At 39.8% G+C, this 22,300-nt stretch overlaps 1 protein-coding gene across 1 annotated transcript in view; it reads left to right on the top strand.

The window, feature by feature from the left end:
* POLA1 (DNA polymerase alpha 1, catalytic subunit) overlaps positions 1-22,300 on the top strand; it is a 267,019-nt gene that overhangs the window by 87,697 nt on the left and 157,022 nt on the right. The window contains exons 27-30 of the mRNA XM_081126508.1: positions 14,595-14,627; positions 15,403-15,495; positions 16,571-16,776; positions 18,588-18,720. Of these exons, the coding sequence (XP_080982634.1) occupies positions 14,595-14,627; positions 15,403-15,495; positions 16,571-16,776; positions 18,588-18,720 (465 nt within the window). The remainder of the gene's footprint in view (positions 1-14,594; positions 14,628-15,402; positions 15,496-16,570; positions 16,777-18,587; positions 18,721-22,300) is intronic.

Raw genomic sequence — 22,300 nt, 5'->3', positions numbered from 1 at the left:
TTTGTGAGTTATATTTAATTTTACGTGCTCTTTTGTTTTGGGGGACTGATCAAGTAGGTAACTTTGTCATTGGCAGTGCATCCCAATATTTTCATGCTCAGGGTTCAGAGTTCTAAAAATAAGTCTTTTCCAGATTAGTAACAGGAGAATTAATGTGTTAGTCCCATTGACTAAGGACCAATCTGTAGTTAGATTCGTTTTTGTCCCATAACCAATTTCCTCCCACCGTGTCACTAAGAGAAACACACTCAACTGATTTATAAGATACTATACGACTTTGCTAAAGCACTTTTTCAGTTCAAAATCTTGTGTGAGTCTGCGCACCCTGGAGGGTTTCAGTTTTATCTTTTTTAATCTGTAGTCTCTCGTGTGACAGGCCACCCGTGCCCTTGAGCCCATCCTGCCATTTAAAAATAAAGAATGAGAAGCAGCTGAAGTGCTGGCTCTTTGGCAGCTGACAGGAATCCGATCTACTGCTTGGATTCTTTCTCTGGGCCGACGTGCCAGTGGTGTGTGGCTCCTCCCAGCCGCGCCCGTCCCCCTCGCAGCCACAAAGTTTAAGGTGGTGGGAGCAGAGGAGGTTGTCTGCAGGGGGAGGAAAGTTCTTTTTTGTACGGAAAGGGCAGGGAGAAAGGCCGTAGATCAGCACATGGGGTCCTCCCGCAGGTTGCAGGACCCCTGGCTTCTTACCACCCAGTGGAATTTCTGGGCCAGATGAGGCCTTTGTCTTTCTGGAGGTTGCGCTGGCTCCTCCCACCCCCTGAGCTACAGCTGCCCGTTCAGTCAAAACAGTGGCTTGCTCTGAGGTCAAAGGTCCATGAGAACTGGGAGACATTTGATGTTATCAAAGCGAATTAGTGACAAAGGCAATTAATTTAATCACCTATGACTTAGGTAGTTTCTTTTGAAGGGTGTGAAGAATATTCTTTGGAAACCAGGGGAACCCTTCCCCCATTGTTAACTTTTCTTTTACTGGATACGTAGAAATCGGAACCGCTAATAAATGGCACCAAATGTGACATAAAAAGGAATGCCCTTCCCCCTCCCAAATGCAGAAGAGAGGCAGGAAAATGATGGTTAGGTCGGAGCTATAGGAGGCTCTTTACTTGTGAAGTGACTTGATTGATGTTTAGTCTTCCTGTTGAGCCCATCACTGCCTCAAGGAGGGGAGCCACTGCAGAGGGTTTGCTTGCTGTTTATTGAGTCGCGGCCTGTAGCTGTTTTTGTTGCTCATGAAAAGGCAAGGTGCTCCCCCTTTTTGACCTTGTTCGGAGGCTTAATACAATTATTTGTATTAGGCACTAGCCACCTGTTGGGATCTTTCTCCTTAAAGGTCAGTGTGTGGTGCCTGGCTGTCTGACTGTGGCAGCCTGCAATCAGATTTGCCAATGGTCACTGGTTTGTATGACACCTGCAAATTGTGACAGAAAGAATGGAGATCTGATAGCTGAAAGGGAAAGGAAGGTGCTGGAGGAGAAATGAGCGTTCAGGAGACCCAGGGAGCACCATTACCGTGGTTTGGGTGCCAGCTTGCCTCATCGCCCTTTCTCCTGCTGCCCCTTCGTGAGCTGTGCCATCTGTTTCAGTGGCTTCTGTTATTGTCTACACGCTGACGTTACTTTCATTTAGTCATATATTGCATCTCTGTTGACCATGGAATTCCTAGCCCCAAAAGTCCCTCGACCCCTCCATTGAACATCTTAGCTCCTGCCTGCCTCCCTGTGATCTTCATTTAGGTGTCCATAGATGCCCGGCCGGCTTAGCTCAGGGGTTGAGCATCGACCTATGAACCAGGAGGTCATAGTTGATTCCCGGTCAGGGCACATGCCCTGGTTTCAGGCTCGATCCCCAGTGAGGGGCGTGCAGGAGGCAACCGATCAATGACTCTCTCATCATCGATGTTTCTCTCTCTCTCTCCCTCTCCCTTCCTCTCTCTGAAATCAATAAAGACATCGTGTGTGTATGTGTGTATGTGTGTGTGTGTGTGTATATATATATGTATGTATGTATGTATGTATATGTATATATGAAAGAAACTAGGTGTCCATAGGCATAACATATTCATCAATTCCCAAACCGCCCAGCTGGTTCTGCTCCCCAACCTGTTGCCCGTCCTGGATTCTCTGTCTCAGTGGGTGACAGCCCTGTCTACCTATCCAGTCGTTAGGCCGGGAACATAGGTCTCATCTTTGATGCCTGTCCCTTCCTCATGTCCCAAATCCCGCCCGTCGCCAAGCCCTGTAGGTTGCACTTCCTAAATACCTGCGATTCTCTGTCTCCAGTGCAACGACTGTTATGCTCTTCAAGCCTCATCACTTCTCCCTGGATGCTGCTGCCCCTGCCGCATGTATTCTCTACGTGTTTTATAACCAGAGAGACCTCTTAACTCAGTCTGATTGTTCCTCCCTAGTTTAAAGTCCTTAGTGTGGTTTACAAGGCCCTTCACATTAGGCCTCTCCTGCCTTCTTTCTCTCCACTTTCCTCAGCATTCTAATCTCAGCCATACTTTTTAAAAATCTATCTTTAATTGTTGAAAGTACGACGGATGTCCCCTTTTTCCCCATTGACCCCTTCTACCCTTCACCCACCCCCCGCCCCAGGCCTTCACCACACTATTGTATGTGTCCATTTATTTTCTTCTCGTTGCAAAACCTTTTTATTTTATTTTTTAAAACTTAATTTTCTTTAATTGCCATTGAGAGTTTGCCTCTGTCCTTTGGATCTTCACACTCTTCCCCCACCTACCTTTTTCTGTTGTTTTCTATAGCTCACCTTCCCCTATGTACAGTCTGCTTCCATGAACTGTTCCCTAGCTCCCACCTCAAGGGCCTCTAGAGTGTGTGTGTGTGTGTGTGTGTGTGTGTGTGTGTGTGTGTGTGTGTGTGTGTTTCCAAGTGCATATTTGCGTCTCCATTAGATACCACACACTAGAGGGAAGGGATCATGTCCGAATCATTCACCTTATTGTTCCTTTCCATCTAGCGCATGAGAACTGCTCAGAAGTACTTGGTAGTGCACAAATGAATAACTTTTTGAGGTTCTAAATGAAAAGACTAGAACAGTGCTTCTTGTAATCCATAAAAAGTTCTTGAGCCTTGGCCAAATTAGAGAGTGGCAATGCAATGAAGTTCAAAAGTAAAGGGAATTTTTTTTTTAGCAGTAGCCAAATCTTGTGTAGCTTATATATTGACATTTTGTATTCTCCATGTTCTGCACCTGCATCATAAATGACTTTTCTCAACTTGGCATTTATCTGTTTCTTTCGAAATTTCTCTGGATTCTTCCCAGAAGATGATGGGACAGGAGAACATGTGATTGATAAATGGGAATACATTATCTTATTGATCCTTAAACAGAGAAAAGCATTCTAGAGGCATGCCTGAATACGTGTCTAAAACACATGTATCTGGACAGGTGAACACAATTATATTTCCCTAAAACGAGACCATCTTTCTGAATTTTCTTTGAATTGGAAACCTTCTGTATTTTAATCATACATAACTAGCTCACAGAATCTGTTTTCTGAACTTCTTATAAAAGGGATGAGGCAAGAGACATCATTTTGTAAGAAATAGAGTTGCTGCAGTAGGGCATGAAGACTGGCCATTATAGAACAGAACTTAGTATTTAGCTCTGGTACTGAGCAAGGGACTTGCCCCTGAGGTGTTGGGCTTAAAAAGTTTTCCCTCCTCTGACCTCCCTCAGAACAGAAAGTAATGATGAATAGCACCCTGACTATCTTATCACGCACCAGTCCTAAAAAGGAGCATTCCTGAAATCAAAAATGCTTCCATCAAAATGGTCACAGCAGCACCTGGTCACTCTCCAGCTCCTGGCTGCCCAGACCACCAGCGAGGTGCTCTGCAGGGCTGAGCTTCAGGCCAGGTGCTTAGCAGTGACAAGCGGCAACCTGTGAAATCTGCCATTTGTGGCGACCAAGAACTGCAACTTTTCGAGTTAGATTTTCCCATGACCTCAGTTATAAAGGAAATGTTGCAGATTCTAGAAAATGCTAATGTCCTTTTTAGTTGTATTATCTTGATTGCAGTGCTTCAGAATTGCCCAACTTCATTATCTGAGCGTAGCCAGCCTAACGCCTTCTTCTCAAATAGACAATTATGATCAATTAAGCACTTTCAGGCCTTATAGACTACTTAATTTTATTAGTCAATTATTTGTGCTTTGAAAGAGTTAATGGTAGCTACCCAAGCCATTATTAGAAATTAGAATGTCCCAAAATAGAAAGGCTATTTCCTTTGAGTATGGCACTGCAGTGGAAAATGCCAAGCATAGTTTTTACTGAGTTAAAGGGTGAAGGAAGGCGGAGTGGGGGAGAATGTTACATGTAAATCATTTAGCCATTAACCTAATGGGTGGATTTATAAATCCTATTACTATAAGCCCTTTTCATTTCCACTGAGGCCCGGTGCATGCTTGATCCCACTAATGTAAAATTCATTCTGTCTAAGTGATTACTGAAGTAAGACACTTTGAGTCAATTTTAATCAAGTTGTGTGAAACTTGCCTGAGCACTGATGTTCACTAAAGCACGGACATAGTTTGGCCGTGTCTTAATTAGCCCCCCAGAAGACTTATTCTAAGAGTCAATCAGGGAACCAAATCTCCAAGCCTTTTGACACATACGTGTTTTTCCGTGAGGGAAAATACACTGTAGGGGCCAAAACCACCCAGCTCCAAAGCAAGAAGCAAAGACCTTTGGGCAGGGATGTTTCTAGTCTCATGGACATTACGTGAATTCTAAGAATTCCTAAAGTGCTATTTTTATGGCTAATTGCGGCCTCTGCAATGGTACTTAGATTTGAACACATCAGAATTTCCAATTTGGTGAAATATGTGAGCCCTCTTCCTAGAAAAATACATGCAGGCACATATGCACATTTGTCCTTAGAGTTGGAGGGATTTTCCAGTTTCTTGACCTTAGGTTAATATCCTCTGCTCTAGTTTTCATCTTGGTGTCTTAGGGTTGTTTTTTCCCCTGGGAATTTAATATTTAAGAGTGTAGGCTCGTACTTGAACTTTTGTGTCGGTGAGTAGATTTGGCTCGAGTGCACTTAAAAGCCAACTCTACACGCTCTCCAGGGCCTGTGTCAGGCATAATCCCCAGTGTTGGCAATAATGCACGTAAGTTCAAGTGAATGTACAGGATGCGAGTTTCTAACTGGAGGTAGGAGTAGAGGAGGAATAGAGTAAGAATTTGTGCACGGAAGGTTTCTTTAAAGGTAAAAACAGTTTTTTTCAAAGTAAAAATGTAAAGTGGATTTTAAAAATCCACAAGATGAATATACATTTCAGGGCAAGAAATTAGAAGACAAAGAAGTTCACTTTTCCTTTCACATGTTCCAAGCCATAGTTTATGGTATTTTACGTGTTTAGATCAAAATTAGAGCCCTGTCAGATTGTGGGGCAGTAATTGAGAGAGACTCATAAATATCATTAAATGTGTCTGTTGGGGAGGAGAAACCTTTCAGAAAGCTTTGTTTATTCAACGTGTTTTATATTCTTTACACATGAGCTACCAGAAGGTCTAGGTTGTAAATTAAGGATTTAAAACAAAATCAGTTTATCTGGAAGCAAGAGTTGTATGGGAGAGGTACACTTTAGTCAAGTTTATAATTAACGGGCCTTTATCATTGGGGTAGAAATTCATTTCTCTTGAGTGAACATTTGTTTATCTAACATGCGTTGTGTTTGAAGGTGGGATTAAAACTGATTCACTCCATTTCTTGCACGGAAAGAGCTAGCATTTAAATGCGTACAGTGTGTGGGTTTAATTGCCACTTTCTGTAACCAGCTTTAGGGTCCTGTTGTTCTGGAGATGCACTTATCAATCCATGGCTTTGCTCTTCTCAAGCTGGACCACTTGGGGTTTGCCTCCTTTTACTAGAGCTGAAGAAATAAATATTTATTGAATTAGTACTATGTGTCAGGCATTGTGTTAGGTTTAATGACTAAGATGATCTCTGCTTACATTGCTTGTAGTCTTTTTCCTTTTAATAGTTAGGTTTATTTTGTTTTCCTTCAAAATCAAATGAATTTTTAAAAAATGTATCTTTATTGTTGTGTTTGTAGTCTCTTAATCTTACCTTTTATAATAGACTGGTGTGCTGAGGTACACAGAGTCCTTTTGGGGGCTACATTGGATTAACATACTTGTTGATGTCATTGGGTCAGGAAGGCCAGAGAGGCTTTTTTTGACGGTATAAAGTCCCTTGTGAAATAAGTAGATGTTAGGTAATAATAATTCCTAACATTTACTGAACACTTATGTACCAGAGACTGTATAGAACTATTTACATATATGGTTACATTTACTGCTCACAGTAGCCCTATTGTAGGGAAGCTGCAGCTATTATCTCCATTTTACAGTCAAGAAATTGGAGGCTTAGAGATTATATTGTGTGCCAAGGTCACACAGTGGGTAAGCGGTACTCTTAGGCTTTGAACACCGGCAGCCTGTAGTAGTTGGGGTTCTCCATAGAAACAGAACCTGTGTGTGTGTGTGTGTGTGTGTGTGTGTGTGTGTGTGTGTGTGTGAGAGAGAGAGAGAGAGAGAGAGAGATTCAGGAGTTGGCTCACGTGATTGTGCGTACTGGCAAGTCTGAAATCTGCTGGGCAGGTCGGCAGCCTGGAGACCCTAACATATGGGACATGAGTTGATGTCTCAGTTCAAGCCCAGTCAGTCTGCAGCAGAATGCCCTCTTCCTTGCGGGACCCCAGTCTTTTCTCTTAAGGCCTTCAACTGATTGGATGAGGCCCACCCACATTATGATGGGTAATCTTTTTTTGCTCAAAGTCTACTGATTTAACTGTCAATCTCATATTTAAAAAAAATAGCTTCACAGCAACATGTAAGCTCGTGTTTGACCACATATCTGGGCATCATGGCCTAGCCAAGTTGATAGATAAAATTAACCATCCCACAGCCTAACTTCTGAACCCACACTTTTAGCCCCCATGGGGGAACAGCATATGAAAAGTACAGAAGCAAGAATAGAGCATGGCTTGTTCAATGAACTCAAAATATTTCAGGAAGGCTGGATTGAAGGATGCATGTGGGAAGCATTAGAAGATGAGGCGGGCCTCAGCCACACCTTGGGTCAAGCTAAGGGGGTTGAATTTCATTTCAAGGAGTGCATTTTAGGAAGAACACTGGGGAAGCATGAAGAATGGCTTGGGAGATAGTGATGCTGGAGACAGGTGGTAGGCCGAGTGAGCGGTGAGGGCCCGGAGGAGGGACAGCACATTGGCAGGGAGTGCCACACTGGAAAGCTACAGTGAGCTTTGTTACCTCATTGGATCGAAATGGAAGTCAGCCCTTTGTTTTGAAGGCTCTTGGAGGGGCCGTCTGTCATGTTTGGAGCTGGTTGCAGTTTTGGAGACGGTGGATGGGATTTAGAATGAATGCTTATGGAACTGACAATTGAGTATGGGCATGGAGAGAGAAAATGTTGAGTCATCAGTGTAATATCACTGATTCTCAATCAAGGGCCATTTCCTCTCCATGAAACATTTGGCAATATCTGAAGACAGCCCGGCGGGGTGGGGCTCAGTGGTTGAGCATCGACCTAGGATCCAGGAGATCACGGTTCGATTCCTGGTCAGGGCACATGCCCCGCTTGCGGGCTCGAGCCCCAGCAGGGGGCGTGCAGGAGGCAGCCGATCAATGATACTCTCGTCATTGATGTTTCTCTCTCTCTCTCCTTCTCCCTTCTTCTCTCTGAAATCAATATACATATATATATCACAACTGGAGAGCGTGTGTGTCTTTGTGCTCGTCTGTACACATATGCATACTACCAGCATCTAGTGGGTAGAGGCCAGAAACAGCCCCTCATGACAAAGAATTATCTGACCTAAAATGTCAATAGTGTCAACATTGAGGAACCGTGATATACACACACACATACGTATACGTATACGTATACGTATACGTATACGTATATGTATATGTATATGTATATGTATGTAGATGTGTATATATTTTCCTGGGCAGGGGGAAGAGCTCAGCAGAAGGTGTCGGATGTTTTTATGTACTGTAAACACACTCACCCACTTACATTAAGTGCATAAAGATGTATGCAGACACCTTGTGAGAGCTTACCTAGTTCTAGTTATTTTGCAACCACATAGCCTTCAAAAGCAACCTAGAATGTGGAAACATATTCTTGCTGTGCTGATTATCTATGTTCGACATATTGGTGCCCCTTTTCCTAATATTAAAGAAATGAATGTGTTTGAAAGGCAAAGCAAGATAGAAAGAAGAGCTACTTCTACATGTTGAATTTGAATGCTTAGATTTTTGAATCTGGGAGGAATCTCACCCACTTTCATTTTATAAGTGAGGATACTAAGACCTTGAGAGGGAGACCAGCTTGTTCGCAAATCACTTAGCTAGTATTTGGCAGTACTCAGATTTCAGACCCCTGGCTTTTTTTTTTAAACTCAGATTTGTATTGTGTTTTATCTTTGCAAAGCACATTTTCAGCATAAAGTCCTTTGTATTCCCACCTAGCTCAGGGAACTAGGTGGTAGTATTATCCCAGTTTTAAAGAAGATAAAACTAAGGTTTAAGGGCAGTAAGGAGCCCTGTGTCATGGGAATGTTAAGTGGTGGAGGCTTAGGGTGCTTATTAAATCCATAGCCCTGCTCCTTGAGCATCTTATAGTGAAGACACACATCGCAGAAAAAGAGGGAACAGGAAAATAGGAAAAAGACGATCTAATATAATGAGAATGAAATAAATGTTCGCCAAGTGAGAGAAGTAACACGAGTCCTGCTTGAAAACGGCTGACATTGGGAGAAGGGAAAGCTTAGATGATGGTTGGATTACCAAAAATCATAATATTTATATTTCTAATACTTTTCTCTTATCTACCCTTCAAAACCATTCATTTGCTACCCCTATTATGCTAATGTATTATAAAAAAACTTTCCAGTTTATTTCTAATTTTGTCATCAGTTACAGAAGAACCCCAAAGCCATAGAGATTTCAGTTGTCATTCTGTTCTTCCATTATTTGTTTAGATTTGACCTTACCCAGCATTTTCTTAACCAGTAGGATTTCTGTTGTGTTTAATAGCTGCATCATATACCGAAGTGGATTCTTGATCGTAGATATCACTATAATAGAAATGCTCTTTTGGAATAGGATCTTGAAACTTTTTTAAACTGTGGAAAGTTGGTGTTTTCTCTCTCTCATTTAGTATTAATAAACACTGTTTTGGTCTGTAATAGCATCTGAAAACATTTTATAACCTTTGAATGCTTTACAAGACACCACTATTCTGTCCTAACAAAAAGTAAAGACCCTGGCTCTCTCCTGGTCCTGTTCGGAGAACCTGTAAATATACACCTCGGTGGTAGTTGTTCTTAGGTCACTGCTGTTGTTAACCCAAGCGTGGCAAACGTGCTCTTTCTGCTTAGTAAACCACATTGTGAGTGTATTCCTGGAAAAATTATTTTCTTTAGGAAATCCTTTTCTTGAAATATATTTCCATTTCCCTTTTAGATCCCCACCACCTTTCACCAGCCTTCAGAGGCTGAGGTTGGGGTTAAGGCACCTTTTCGTATGATTTTAATGATTGTTCTCCCCACCCCCAGCCCCACTCCTTTCCTGTTTCCCCCTCCTCTTTTCCCCTAACGGTACTGTTCTGCAAAGCCTGCAATGATTGATATGATGGCAGTACTGTCATTCTTTTTAACCAAAAAAAAGTCATTTTTGTTCTAGTTATTTTAATAGAGTCCCATTAAAGATGTATTGCTGACTGAAATATCGGCATGAAGGGCTCTCACTGAGCTGAGCCCAGGAATTAAGAAGTCAGGAAATCGGCTGCTGCATTGCAAGAGAGCCTTGTGTGACACCGAATCTCCTGATTGGGGAGATCATTACTGCTATTATGACTCGACTTGCGTAGGAATTTTAAATTCCATCTGAATGTCAGTAATAACCCTCTTAGCAAATTATCCTGAATAAAATCACGAAGGCATTTTATATAATAGGTGTTGAATTACTGGATAGATTTGCTAATTAAATACTCTTTGTTCTGCTGCAGTTGACATTACAGGGTAAGATCTTGAACAATTATTCTCAACAGCTGTACTTTGTTAAGGGAAAAATTAACCACAAAGTTTATTTTTTTACATTTGAAGTTGGCAGATTTTTGAAATGTGCTTGAAAAATTCCATCATCCAATTGGTAATGAGTAGATAAATATGCAGGTGTTGCTGTGAAATCAGATAACTGCAGACTGCCTTATTAATGAATTTAGCAAGCCTTTATAGCCCCGTTTTCTAGCTGTTGGCACTTACAAAATGATTTTCTGTCAGAGTGGGTAGCTTTAATATTAGGCTTGTCACTGTTAAGAGAACTTATAAGCGGTCATCTTGTAATCACTGTACCTTGTGTCTAGTAGACCTTTCTGGATACCTGTGGCTTTTTTGTAAAATGCATTTCCTTAATGGGGAAAATATCTGTAATGTGTGTTTTTGATTATTGGCTTCCAGAACATTCCTGTGGTATAGGCTTTTTAGCAAGGCAGTGAGACTCAGTGAAAAGAAAATGAAACATAAGGCCCAGTTTCTAGATCAAGCTCTTGACTGGCTCTGTTGCTTTGGGCAAAATCACAGAGCCTGATTTTCCTCCTCTGTGAAATGGGGCTTATTATAATACCGCCTACCCCTTAGGATTACACATTGAGCATTCTACTAATATTCATTGATAGCTCCTGTGTGTTAGGCCCTCTGCTAGGTCTTGAGGTTTTGGTAGTCCCCTGGCTACCCAGCAGCTGAGCCTTCCCCAGTGAGCAGTTTGAATTGAGAGCAGCTTTGGGGTGACCCTGCTCATTAGCATTGGGACTGGGTGGCCACCATCTAGAACTGCTTAGTGAGGAAGCAGGAGAAGCACTGCGCTCAGCGTGCTCTGGGTTGTCTGGCCTAGGAGATGCTGAAGACTTGACAAGCTGCGGAGAGGACCTTGAACTTGAGACAGCATTGTCGTCATCTGCTGTTGAGTCCTGCTGGAAAGATGGTGATTAACACTGTCCACAGAAATTAGTACAGCCTCTGTGGAGAGCTATTTGACTATAGTTATCCAAAAATTTTAACTAAATATATAACCTTTAACCCAGTAAGTCTTCTTGGAGGAGTTTATCTTGTTACTGGAATATTGGCAGATTCCACGTGTATTAGGATTATTTGTTGAAGTTGGTTAGAAAGGCAAAGATTAGAAATAACATACGTGTTCAGTAATAGAGCACGAGTTAAACCACGATCAGTTCATGCAATGGAATACTCTGTAGTCATCAAAAAAGAATAGGGCAGCCTTGATGTGCGGGTATGGAATAATCCCTAAGGTAAAGTGGTAGGTTACAAAAAGGCAGTGGTTAGTTTGCTACCGTTTCTGTGCAAAACATCCACCAAGAGGTTTCTGCCACTAAAGAGAAAGCCATTTTGGTAGCGCCCTCCGATTGTGCGTGGAAGCGGTTGTGAGTCGGTGGCAGGACAGAGCGGGGTGGGCGATGGATCTGAGAGGTGAAGGTGGCCAGTTCGCATGGAGGTGCCCTCAGGGCTGACCTAGTCGGTTTGGTTCCGGCGTAAAGAAGAGCGCAAGGAACCGGTTACTGCCTGCGCACAGTGGCCGTGCGTGAGAGGTCGGCAGGTGGGTCCTGAGGTGTTTTACGTGGCCCGCAGCAGTTACCTTGTGCAGTCGTAAATCTAAGCCTAGCAGGGCAGGGGCGGAGTGGTTCTGTCCTCACTGTGATTAACTTGACTCGGGTGGATCTCATTTCTGCCCTTTTCCCAAAGGCGTTGCCAGGCATTTCCCCACAATGCCGTCCCTGTACTTTAAATGTTAAAAAAATGAAGATGAGCTGGGCCGGCGTGGCTCAGCGGTTGAGTATCGACCTATGATCCAGGCGATCGAGGTTCTATTCCTGGTGAGGGCACAGGCCCGGGTTGCGGGCTCCATCCCCACTGGGGGGCGTGCGGGAGGCAGCCGATCAATGACTCTCATCATTGATGTTTCTCTCTCTCTCTCTCTCTCTCTGTCTCTGAAATCAATAAAGTCATATTTTTTTTTAAAAAAAAGATGATGAAATGGAGGAGAGTAAATGTTTGTTATGAGTGAACTGAATTTTAGTGCCTAGTAGAAAAGTAATTGGGATTACTGAGACCTCCCAGTCAGCTAGCGAACAGTGTTTTAAGTGCCTGTTACATACGAAGCCTGGTATTAGGCACAAACATGTGCTGTGATTGTGGTCTAGTTGAGGAGTGAACTAAAAACTGTTTCCAGGATGGGATTACCATGATTATCTTGGGCCAGTGGTCCTTAACCCCACCTGCAGCATAAGAATCATCTTGAGAGCTGTTTAAAAAAAATTGCTAGGGCCAGGTATTGGTATTTTTAAAAAGACTCTCAGGTGATCCCACTGTACAGCCACTATTAAAACCACTGGTTTGCCTAATCAGTATTCACCACCACCAGGGCAGGGGAAGGGCTTCCTTCCCTGAGAACATGGGACAATGAATGCCAACAAAATTGGGAGATAGTAATAGAGGGCAGGGGCAATGGAAATGGAATGGAATGGGTAGATATAAAAGATATCCTAAGGTCAGGATTTACAGGGCTCTGTAATATGAAGGACAAGAAAGACGGAAATGATACGAGGTTTGAGCTTAGTTGACCACGAGGACTACTGAAAGTAGGAAAAATAAATAGAAGTGAAGTAAATCTATCTGGCCCATTGGAAAAGTGACTTCCGGTTTAGATCGATGCTTTGAAAGATGGGTGATAGTGGAGCAAAAGTAGCATGGAGTGCCTCAGGGCCCGTGCTCCGGAGGCAGAGTGCTTAGGTTCTTATCCTTGCTCTGTCACTTACTGGGACAAATTAATTCTTTCCTCTTTATTTTGCATCTAACAAATGAGGATATTTATGATGGTTATCTCTTGGGGTCATTGGAGAAAATACATGAGATGCTTGCAGTACAGTATCTGTCCCCCTACATACACGCACTGAGTGCTCATTCTGTTATGTTACTTTTTTTTTCACAAGATATATTTTCTTTATTGAATTTATTGGGGTGACATTGGTTGGCAAAACCACACAGGTTTCAAGTGTATAACTCGATAAAACATCATCTGCACACTGCATCGTACGCGCATCACCCCAAGCAAAATTTGTTCAATTTGTGTTACTTCTGATCTGGCCCTTGATAATTTATGTCTGGGTTTTTTGTTTTTCTTTTATATCCACATTATAACCTGTATGTGTCTAGCCTTATAGCCGTACGGGCCTGGGGACAAACCTATCTAGAGATATGATCTGTATGATTGTCTTCATTCACTGAATGTTTATTGAGCCCCACCTCTGTACTGGGCACTGTGCTAGCCCCGGGGACTATAGTGAAGGTCTGCTTTCTGCCTTCAAGAAACTTAGTGTAGAGAAGAAATTTAAACCTGATATGTTATATATATATTACTTTTTAAGATCCTGAATACTGTAAGAATTGCCAGCTTTGAAATGCTGTCAAGTTATTTATTTATTTGCCATGCAGTTCTATTTAAATATTAGTAATGACAGGAGAAGATATGGCTTTGGGTGGTGGGCACACAGAGCAATATACAGATCTTGTGACAGAAACCCATACCTGAAACCTATATGTTCATATTAACCATTGTCACCTCAATAAATTTAATAAAGTGTTTTTTAAAATATTAGTAATGAGAATAGTTTGCCTTTTTGCCATATTAAAGGGATACAGTCAGTTCTCGAATAATTTCATTTTGTTTGTCATTTCATTATAATATTGATGAGAAAAAAATCTTCCCAGATGGGGCCACTGACTGTGGAGGTTGCATATTCTGCCCATGTCTGCGCGTGTGTTCTCCAGGCACTCCGCTTTCCTCCCACGTCCCAGAGCTGTGCGTGTGAGGGGAACTGGCGCGTCTACACTGTCCCAGTGTGAGTGAGCGTGGCTGTGGGTGTGAGTGTGCCCTGTGATGGGAGGACGTCCTGTCCAGGGTGCCCTGAGCTGCCAGGATAGGCTCTGGCCACTGGTGACTCTAAGCTGGAATAGGTGGGATGGAAAAGAATTTTCTTGTTTTTCTTCATCTTTCTAAAATGTATGTGTAGCTCATCTTTATTTCAGTGTTTAACATCAGAAGTATTTGGGGTGTTTATTTAGAAGTTTGGTGATGTTTTTGTGACCATAGGAAATATGTCATAGGAGCTCGGCTCTTGTTTATATTAATTAGCCTATGGTAACATTGGTTTCCTCATATGTCGTTTCAAGTCTCAGTTTCCAAGAACCTACCCATGATGTTAAGTGAGAACTTACTGTATTTTTATTATACATGTTTATTAAAAAGATCTTTACAGTAGATCTCCTTACATATCTCTAAGAATCAGCACAGAGGTACATTTATCTTTGGATTATGTTGATGTTATTGTTATTTTGAGAATTGTAGCTCCAAAAATATATGGAAATGACAACTCATCGGGCTACCTCTTTATGTGCTTATATTTATGTGTTTGTGGTTATGTAATGCACTAATCTTGACTTTCTGTTTCATTTAGATTTTGATGCATACGAAAGAGATGGTACAGAAGGTAATGCTGAGTGTTTTCATCCTATGACAACTTTTAAATATCATTCGTGGTGACATTTTGTATTCAAGGAAAATTGCAACCCAAACAGACTGGAAATGGCTTCTTAGGATGTCTGGTTTACGTTTATAATCCCCCCTAATGGATTGTAGCTTTTTTTCTTTTACTAACACTGATATGATCTAGCCGCTGCTTGAAGCCTATATGCGAGTGTTTCAAGCAAATTAGTAACAGTGCTAATTAGAGTTTACTTCCAGGCCTTTATACTGTATGTGCTCTAGTGTTGTTTGCTGTGATTGATTTTTTTGGCACTCTTCGTATTCTACTAAATACTGTTTGAAACTGTTAAGAATTTAATATGGATTTGTGCCTCTGAATTTTAAAATCCTATTATGTTTCTGTTTCATAAATTGCCATGACCACTAAGCTTGTGCTCCAGTGGGTAAATACAGCCCCCCTTTCCTAGTCTCTTACCCTCCTCTGTATTACTCAGTTACACATTTTGTTCCCATTGAAACTAGACACTTTCCCTGCCACTGTAATATTTGTTTGTTTTAAGAAAATTAGGGAGATGTTTTAATGTGGCTGTGTTCGCCTTTCTGGTTTTTGGGTCTTAATCTTCAGTTGTACACTCCTGACCATACGGATAAGAATAAATATAACCTTTGGAAAAATCCATGGAACCTGTAATTTCTGTATTATGGAAAATCGTGTTTCATTGTGCATAATGGTCATCATGTTTTAGTTGTTAATTTTTATAATTTTTGCTTTTCATTAGATGAATCTTGAAGTTATTTATGGAGATACAGATTCAATTATGATAAACACCAATAGCACCAATCTGGAAGAAGTATTTAAATTGGGAAACAAGGTGAGATAATTTGATAAAATTATCTGTTTTATCTATTTTCGTGAATTGTTTTTAACATGGAACTTCATTAATTCATGTATATCTACATTGTGTGCTTGGATAAAATTAAAAGGAAATTTTTTTTTAATGATAGATATGTTTTGCCTTTGAGAACAGTCTGAGTGGTAAGCTTAAGATGTGATCAAGTTAGTACTTATCACACTGTCATTCATAAGGAGAAATGTCTCTAGTAGTGTTCGGATGCCTTTCATACACTGATAGATATGGATACACACCTACATACATACCTATACACACGTCTCTAATTTGAATAGCAGTACTTAAAATATATTTGAAAAGGCATGGGGACATTTAAAAATAATCATTTGTAGCCTCCTGATTGCAGTTCACAATTAGCACAATTGGTATTTCTTGAGCACTTACTATGTTAAGATATTGTCCCAATAAACTAAAACTAAGGTACCATCTTACAAACACCTTCCTACCTTTCCTCTCTGAAATGTATGAAACTTAAGCTATAGTCTTCACTTGAGAGCAAACCTCGCATATTGTGCTCATATTGGATCTTGAAAAACTATTTTCCCTAGAGGCGACAGTCTGTGCCATGTCCCTATCAATAAAGAGCAGGTGACTGTTCATTTATTTGTTCAGCATATATCTGTTTGCTTATATTTAAAGTGCTTATTTTCAAGGTACAGGGAGATTATAGACATTATTTTAATAGTTCAAGTTTTATTTATTTCTGGCCACATATCTACTTGTTGGACTCTATAATCTCTAAGTAATTTAGTAGTTTAAGGGTAAGTACATATGCTCTTAGATTTTAGATTTAAAAAATACTATTTCATAGTTTTTATAATTCTCAAGGCTGACCCTGCCAGTCCTGTCCCTGTGCTTTCTCAGTGTTCTTGCGCCGGACCCAACATAATACCATGTTCCATATGCTGAGTAAATGCATTCTAGTCTTGTATGACTTCAAGTTCTGTTTAGGTTAACTCTTGGGCATTTGTAGCATGTTCGTCTTCTCCCTGTTAGATGTTTGAGAAGCTCGTATTAATGATTGAAATTTTCACAGGTGAAAAGTGAAGTGAATAAGTTGTACAAACTGCTCGAAATCGACATTGATGGAATTTTCAAGTCTCTGCTGCTGCTGAAGAAAAAGAAATACGCTGCTCTGGTTGTAGAGCCAACGTCGGATGGGAATTACACCACCAAACAGGAGCTGAAAGGGTTAGATATAGTTAGAAGAGACTGGTGTGATCTTGCTAAAGACACTGGAAAGTGAGTTCTGCTTTGGTTTTTTATTTTGTTGTTTGTCTTTTAAAAATTCAGGTGTTAATGACGTGGACAACACTGTGATTCTTCCGAGCATGAGGGCACAGCTTCTTTTTTGCTGTTTTTATAATTACATGTTTATAATTCTTACTTATTTGGAGTGGAGTTTTATAGATAGATTAAAACTTAGGAAAAGCCACACTCGCTCAATAAGATGCTTGCTGTAGAATGTATCTCCTGAGTTTTTACTCGTGAGGGTAAACCTTCACATTTTGGATCCTTACAGAGTTGGTGTTGTTTAATGTTGTTTTGTTTTTTGTATTGTTTTGCTTTAATATTCCTGTTAGCAAGTGCCTTGTATTGTGTTCCTGAACCACCCTAGAGCCTCTTTAGGAACATAATTGTTAGGACATCCCCATTTTATGGCTTACAGGGTTCTGGGATTCAAAGTGGGCCGTGGAGTGAGACTTTGTTCCCAGCGATGTCATTTGTGTGTAACGATTCTTACTAACCTCAGGTTAACTTAAGAGCTAGTTCTGAAATACCATATGTACCTTGGAAATAATAAACGTCATGAGTGACCCCCTAGCTTTGCACCTGAGACTGAAGATTATATTAAGACCTGTTTTTGTTTTAGGGTCATATTAATTTATAAAACACCCATTTAGAAAATGAAAAAGAATTTTTAGGTACTTTCTCTACCATCTTTCCAAATATTCTTGGTTTGCGATCCTGAGCAATTCTGAAAATGGAAATTTTTTTCTTTAAAACGAAATTTTAAATTAATTTTAATGTTGCTGAATGTCAGCATGTTTTACTTTCCATTCTTCCTCTTGTTTTCAAGTGAGGAGATTGAGCAATTGTTGCTTCTGCAAACTACTCTTGATTAGCAAAGTTGGTCGTCCGAGTATAGGTCACTGATAGCCTTTTATGAGATGTAGTTTGAAATGCTTCATTGCCCCCAAATGTACCCAAAGATGAAAGTGCTTTGTATAGACTGTCGATTAGAGTGTTCTCTTCAGCTCTGTGTTTTCTAAGAAAAGATGCATCATAATAGAAGTAAATTTCTCTGAGTTAGAAATGTATTAGTAATTAAAGCTATACAAATGTTTTTGTCAGGGTTCTTTTTCTGACAAATTATAATGCAGCTGTCAAACCCTCGCTCTGCATTTTTCTCGGAAATGGATAAAATATTGGCTTCCTTACTCTTTTTCGTTTTCTTTTTTTTTCTTTTTTGGGAGAGTCTGGTAGAATAACATGAAGTTTTTAAGGGATAGCATAAGGTTAGAGAACACAGCAATATAATGAAGCTGAAGAAAGAAAAGTTTGGAATATTTGGATTGCTTTAAAATTTGCATAAAGAACTTTATATTTCTACTTACCTAGCTAATGGTCATGTCAGGCAGAGATGACATCTTGATATCAGAGAACACTTTGGTGCTTTATGAGGAAAGTGAAATACTTGCCTTCTAACATTTTAACTTATGAATAGAATATAACTGCTTTTGAATTTTGTAATTGCTTAAACATACAATGGAACCACATACCTTTTCTGTCTGTATTTTGTATGAAGCATTAGATGCTGCATTAAAAACGATCTATATGTCTAAGGGCAAACCTGACATTACAAGGTTGGTAAACCTTTGGTAGAGTTAATGTTCAAAAAAGAATAGTGACAGCCTTTTAGACATTAACCCTCATGTTAGCGTGTAATACAGTTCCTGGCCACATGTTAATCTAATGGCATTTATCTTCCTTTTTCTCCTGTATTAATGAAGTATGATATTAAAAAAATCACCTCCTCTCTTTTTTTGCAGCTTCGTCATTGGCCAGATTCTTTCTGATCAAAGCCGGGACACTATCGTGGAAAATATTCAGAGGAGGTTAATAGAAATTGGAGAAGATGTGCTGAATGGCAGGGTCCCAGTGAGCCAGTTTGAAATTAACAAGGTAAATGTGGCATTTGTCCCTGAGCCCAGCTGCTGCCACGGGGCTTCCTCTCCTTCAGAGAGCTGAAGGACTACCTCAGCCTTGCGATTGGGATAAGTCCTAGCTGCTGATGAAAGCTGCTTAACAACTAGCTCACAGATCGAGCATTAGCATAGCACTCTTCCCTTCCAGCCGGTGAAAGTGCTGTCTGCGCAGGGCCTTCCCTCTCTCCGGGAAGCCTTCTTTCTAGAGCTTCCATGGAGGGATACAGTTGATGTTTCAGGGACTAGAGAGCACTGCCTTCTTCACAGTCCTCCCAAGTTATAGTTATTTGGGGGCGGGCCTGTGAGCTGAGAGAGAGCTTGCATGCGTGTATGTGTGTGTGTGTGTGTGTGTGTAACTTCACAGGAGGTGATTCTTCCTCCTGTGATCAGGCGGTTGTTTCGGACATAGTTTTAAGTTATACTTTATGGGCAGTCTTAGTTGTTGAAAATAGGGAATATTTTTTTTTCTTACCTAATTTGAAAAAATAAAATCCAGGTATCCTACATGTTGTGTCATACAAAATGTTGGGTTACAAATTTTTTTTTCCATTCAAAAAAAGTAAGTTCCCTACCATTTTATCAGTTTTGCGATAAATAGATTTTTGTTGTCAGAGCTCATAAAAGATCATTTTAATTTTAAAAACTCTAATCATTATACTAAATGGAAATTTTAGAATTAAAACTCAATCATAATACCCCTGTGTTAAAAGTAATGCTTGCCCCGATATTTTCAGTAGCCACCTGACTTTGTAAAGTATATGATTGTCTAACTACTATGCTGTACACCTGAAACTCATACAAAATAATACTGAATATAAACTGTAATTTAAAAATAAAAATACATTCTTAAAAAGAAATACCGTCAATAGAAAAAAAAGTAATGCTTGCCATTTTTGCACATTTTACTCTTGAGAACATTTTTACGTTGCAGCAATTATAATATTTTATTTTGAAATCTACTTTCATTTAACATAAGCAGTTTTTTTCACGTTTCTATATTACCTTAAAAACAATCATGTAAATCAATGTGTTAATCTTATATTTTACTGATACATCTTAATGTTTGATTATTTAAATTATTTATTTTTGCTATTGTAAATACATTAAACATCTTTGTCCATTTACCTTTTTGCTTTTGGATGAATTACTTTCTTAGTTTAGGTTCCTTGAAGTGAAATATTTGAGTCAAAAGATATGAAGATCTGTATGGCTCTTGTCAAATTGCTTTGCAAAAGAGTGATGCCAATTGATAATAACAAAATATGTGCCAATTTCACCACAGATTTGTCTGTATTGGTGATATTTCATTGGTGATATTTAAATAAAACATTGCTACCATAATGGATATGAAAAAATTTTCACTGTTTGATTTAATTTACATTTCTTTGATTCCTGGAGAGAATGAATATTTTCTATGTATATCCTTATGATTTGTATTTATTCTTAGGTAAGTCACTTGTTTATTATACCTTGACCCGTGATATCTTTAAAGTCCCAAAAGAAGATATTTATTTATACATGAAAAGTAAAAAATACTGAAACATTTTAAAAGAATATGTGCCTTGGCACTGGCTCTTCACTTTAAGTGATGCAGTGTAAACCTGTTGGCATAGAATCTCTTGTGACATCTAGAAAGTGGTTTCCTTTTAGATTTTGTTTTGTCTCTTTCTCAGAAATTTCAATGAGTAAGAGTTCTAACTTCAGTCTTCCTTTGACCAATTTTAGCATCTATTCTGCAGACTGTATCCTTGGTACTATCTGCCTTCTTAGAAGTGTGGGCCCTCTCTCACAAGGGATTCCGTGAGTTTGGAAGGCTCAGTCTAAACATGACTACATTATTGGCAAAATAATACTGAGCACGTGTCCTTTAGGATAGTTGCCCACACCGTCATCTCATATGAATGATGAGACGGTATTATTAGGGTGCAAAGAAACCTGGAGCGCCCGGCTGCCGTGGCTCAGTGCTGAGCATCAACCTATGAACCAGGAGGTCAGGGTTCGATTCCTAGTTGGGGCATGTGCCCGGGCTGCGGGCTCCATCCTGTCGGGGGCGTGCAGGAGGCAGCCGATCAATGACACTCTCTCATCATTGATGTTTCTCTCTCTCCCTCTCCCTTCCTCTCTCTGAAATTAATAAAAACATATTAAAAAAAAAAAAAGAAACCTGGAGTCATAGACACACTGGCAATCTCCCAGTTCTGATGAACAGTCTACAGTTTTGTTATTTTAAAGTTATTATTGAAAATTTTTAACATACAGAAATAGAATAGTATCATGAACCCCTATGTATCCATCACTCAGCTCTGATAATTATCAACTTATAGTGACATATTATTATTATCATTATTATTATTAGCAATAATAGTTGATACTTAGTGTGATGGGGCTGTGCATTTTTCCCCCCACCAAATGTGACAGCTCATTTTTATAGCCCTGGCTAACTTGAGTCTAAACCACTAGGAAGCATTCCCCCCCCCCCCCAAAATCAGGCCTTCTAAAACTAGCTTGTAAAACCTCCAAATAGTTCCAATTTAATAATTGGAAAGTATGTCAGATGAAATTCAGAATTTCTTAACATTGCACTGAAGTATAGTCAATTGGAGAAGATAATGGTTTTCTTAAGTAGAATTATATTGATTAAGATTCCTATGCACTATTACCCAACTGAGTCAATCAAGACTTCGTATAATTCAAGTTTGAGGAGATTCAAATACTTGGAGAGTTTCCTAGGCACTCTCCTACACTGAATGTCTGATTTAGAAAGTGTATATAATGTGGGTATGTGCAGTCATGTTTGAGGACCTTCTTTATTCTACTATAGCAGTTCTCAAATTTCCCAGCTTCAGGGCACCTTCATATTCTGAAAATAATTGTGGCCTCTAAGAGCCTTGTTTATGTGGTTTGTGTTGATATTTATTGTGTTAGAAATTAATACTGAGAAATTTTAAAAGCATTTGTTAATTTATTTAACCTAGCAATAAACCCATCATGGGATTACAAAAATAACAGTTTTCCATGAAAAATAACTGTATATTTCAAACCAAAAACAAATTAACCAGAGGAAGGAGCAGCAGCATTTTACAATTTTGCAGATCTCTTGAATGTCCATGTTAGGGGGAGACATCTGGATTCTCCCATCTGCTTGTGCATCCAGTTTGTTGTGATGTGTGATTTAGGTTGAGTATAGGAAGAAAATCCAGTTCCACACAAATATGTAGTTGGAAAAAGGAGATGTATTTCAGTAATTTTTTCAGATAATTGTGCATATTCTTCTTTGATTCTGCACTAAAACTCTCTAAGTAGTATTTTTAAAGGTTATTTATAATGTGGAATCTGAAACCATATCACTGAACTTTGCATACTCTCTTACATTAAACTCTATTGGTCTGTGTTGTGCTTTGAGTGGATATTTTACCCATGCATGACATTATGCTTTGGTCATTTGTTCAATGCTGGTTCCCCGAGTTACACAAATCTTCCAGATTTTGACACATTTTATTGTAGAGTATCAAAAATCACATTTAAAATGTTCCTACTTATATCATCAGAAGAGTCTT

The sequence above is a fragment of the Miniopterus schreibersii genome (genome assembly GCF_964146895.1).
Source record: "Miniopterus schreibersii genome assembly, chromosome: X".
In the NCBI taxonomy this organism is placed as follows: Eukaryota; Metazoa; Chordata; class Mammalia; order Chiroptera; family Miniopteridae; genus Miniopterus; species Miniopterus schreibersii.
The sequence above is the reverse complement of the archived record's forward strand: the minus strand, read 5'-3'. Positions and strand labels throughout refer to the sequence as shown.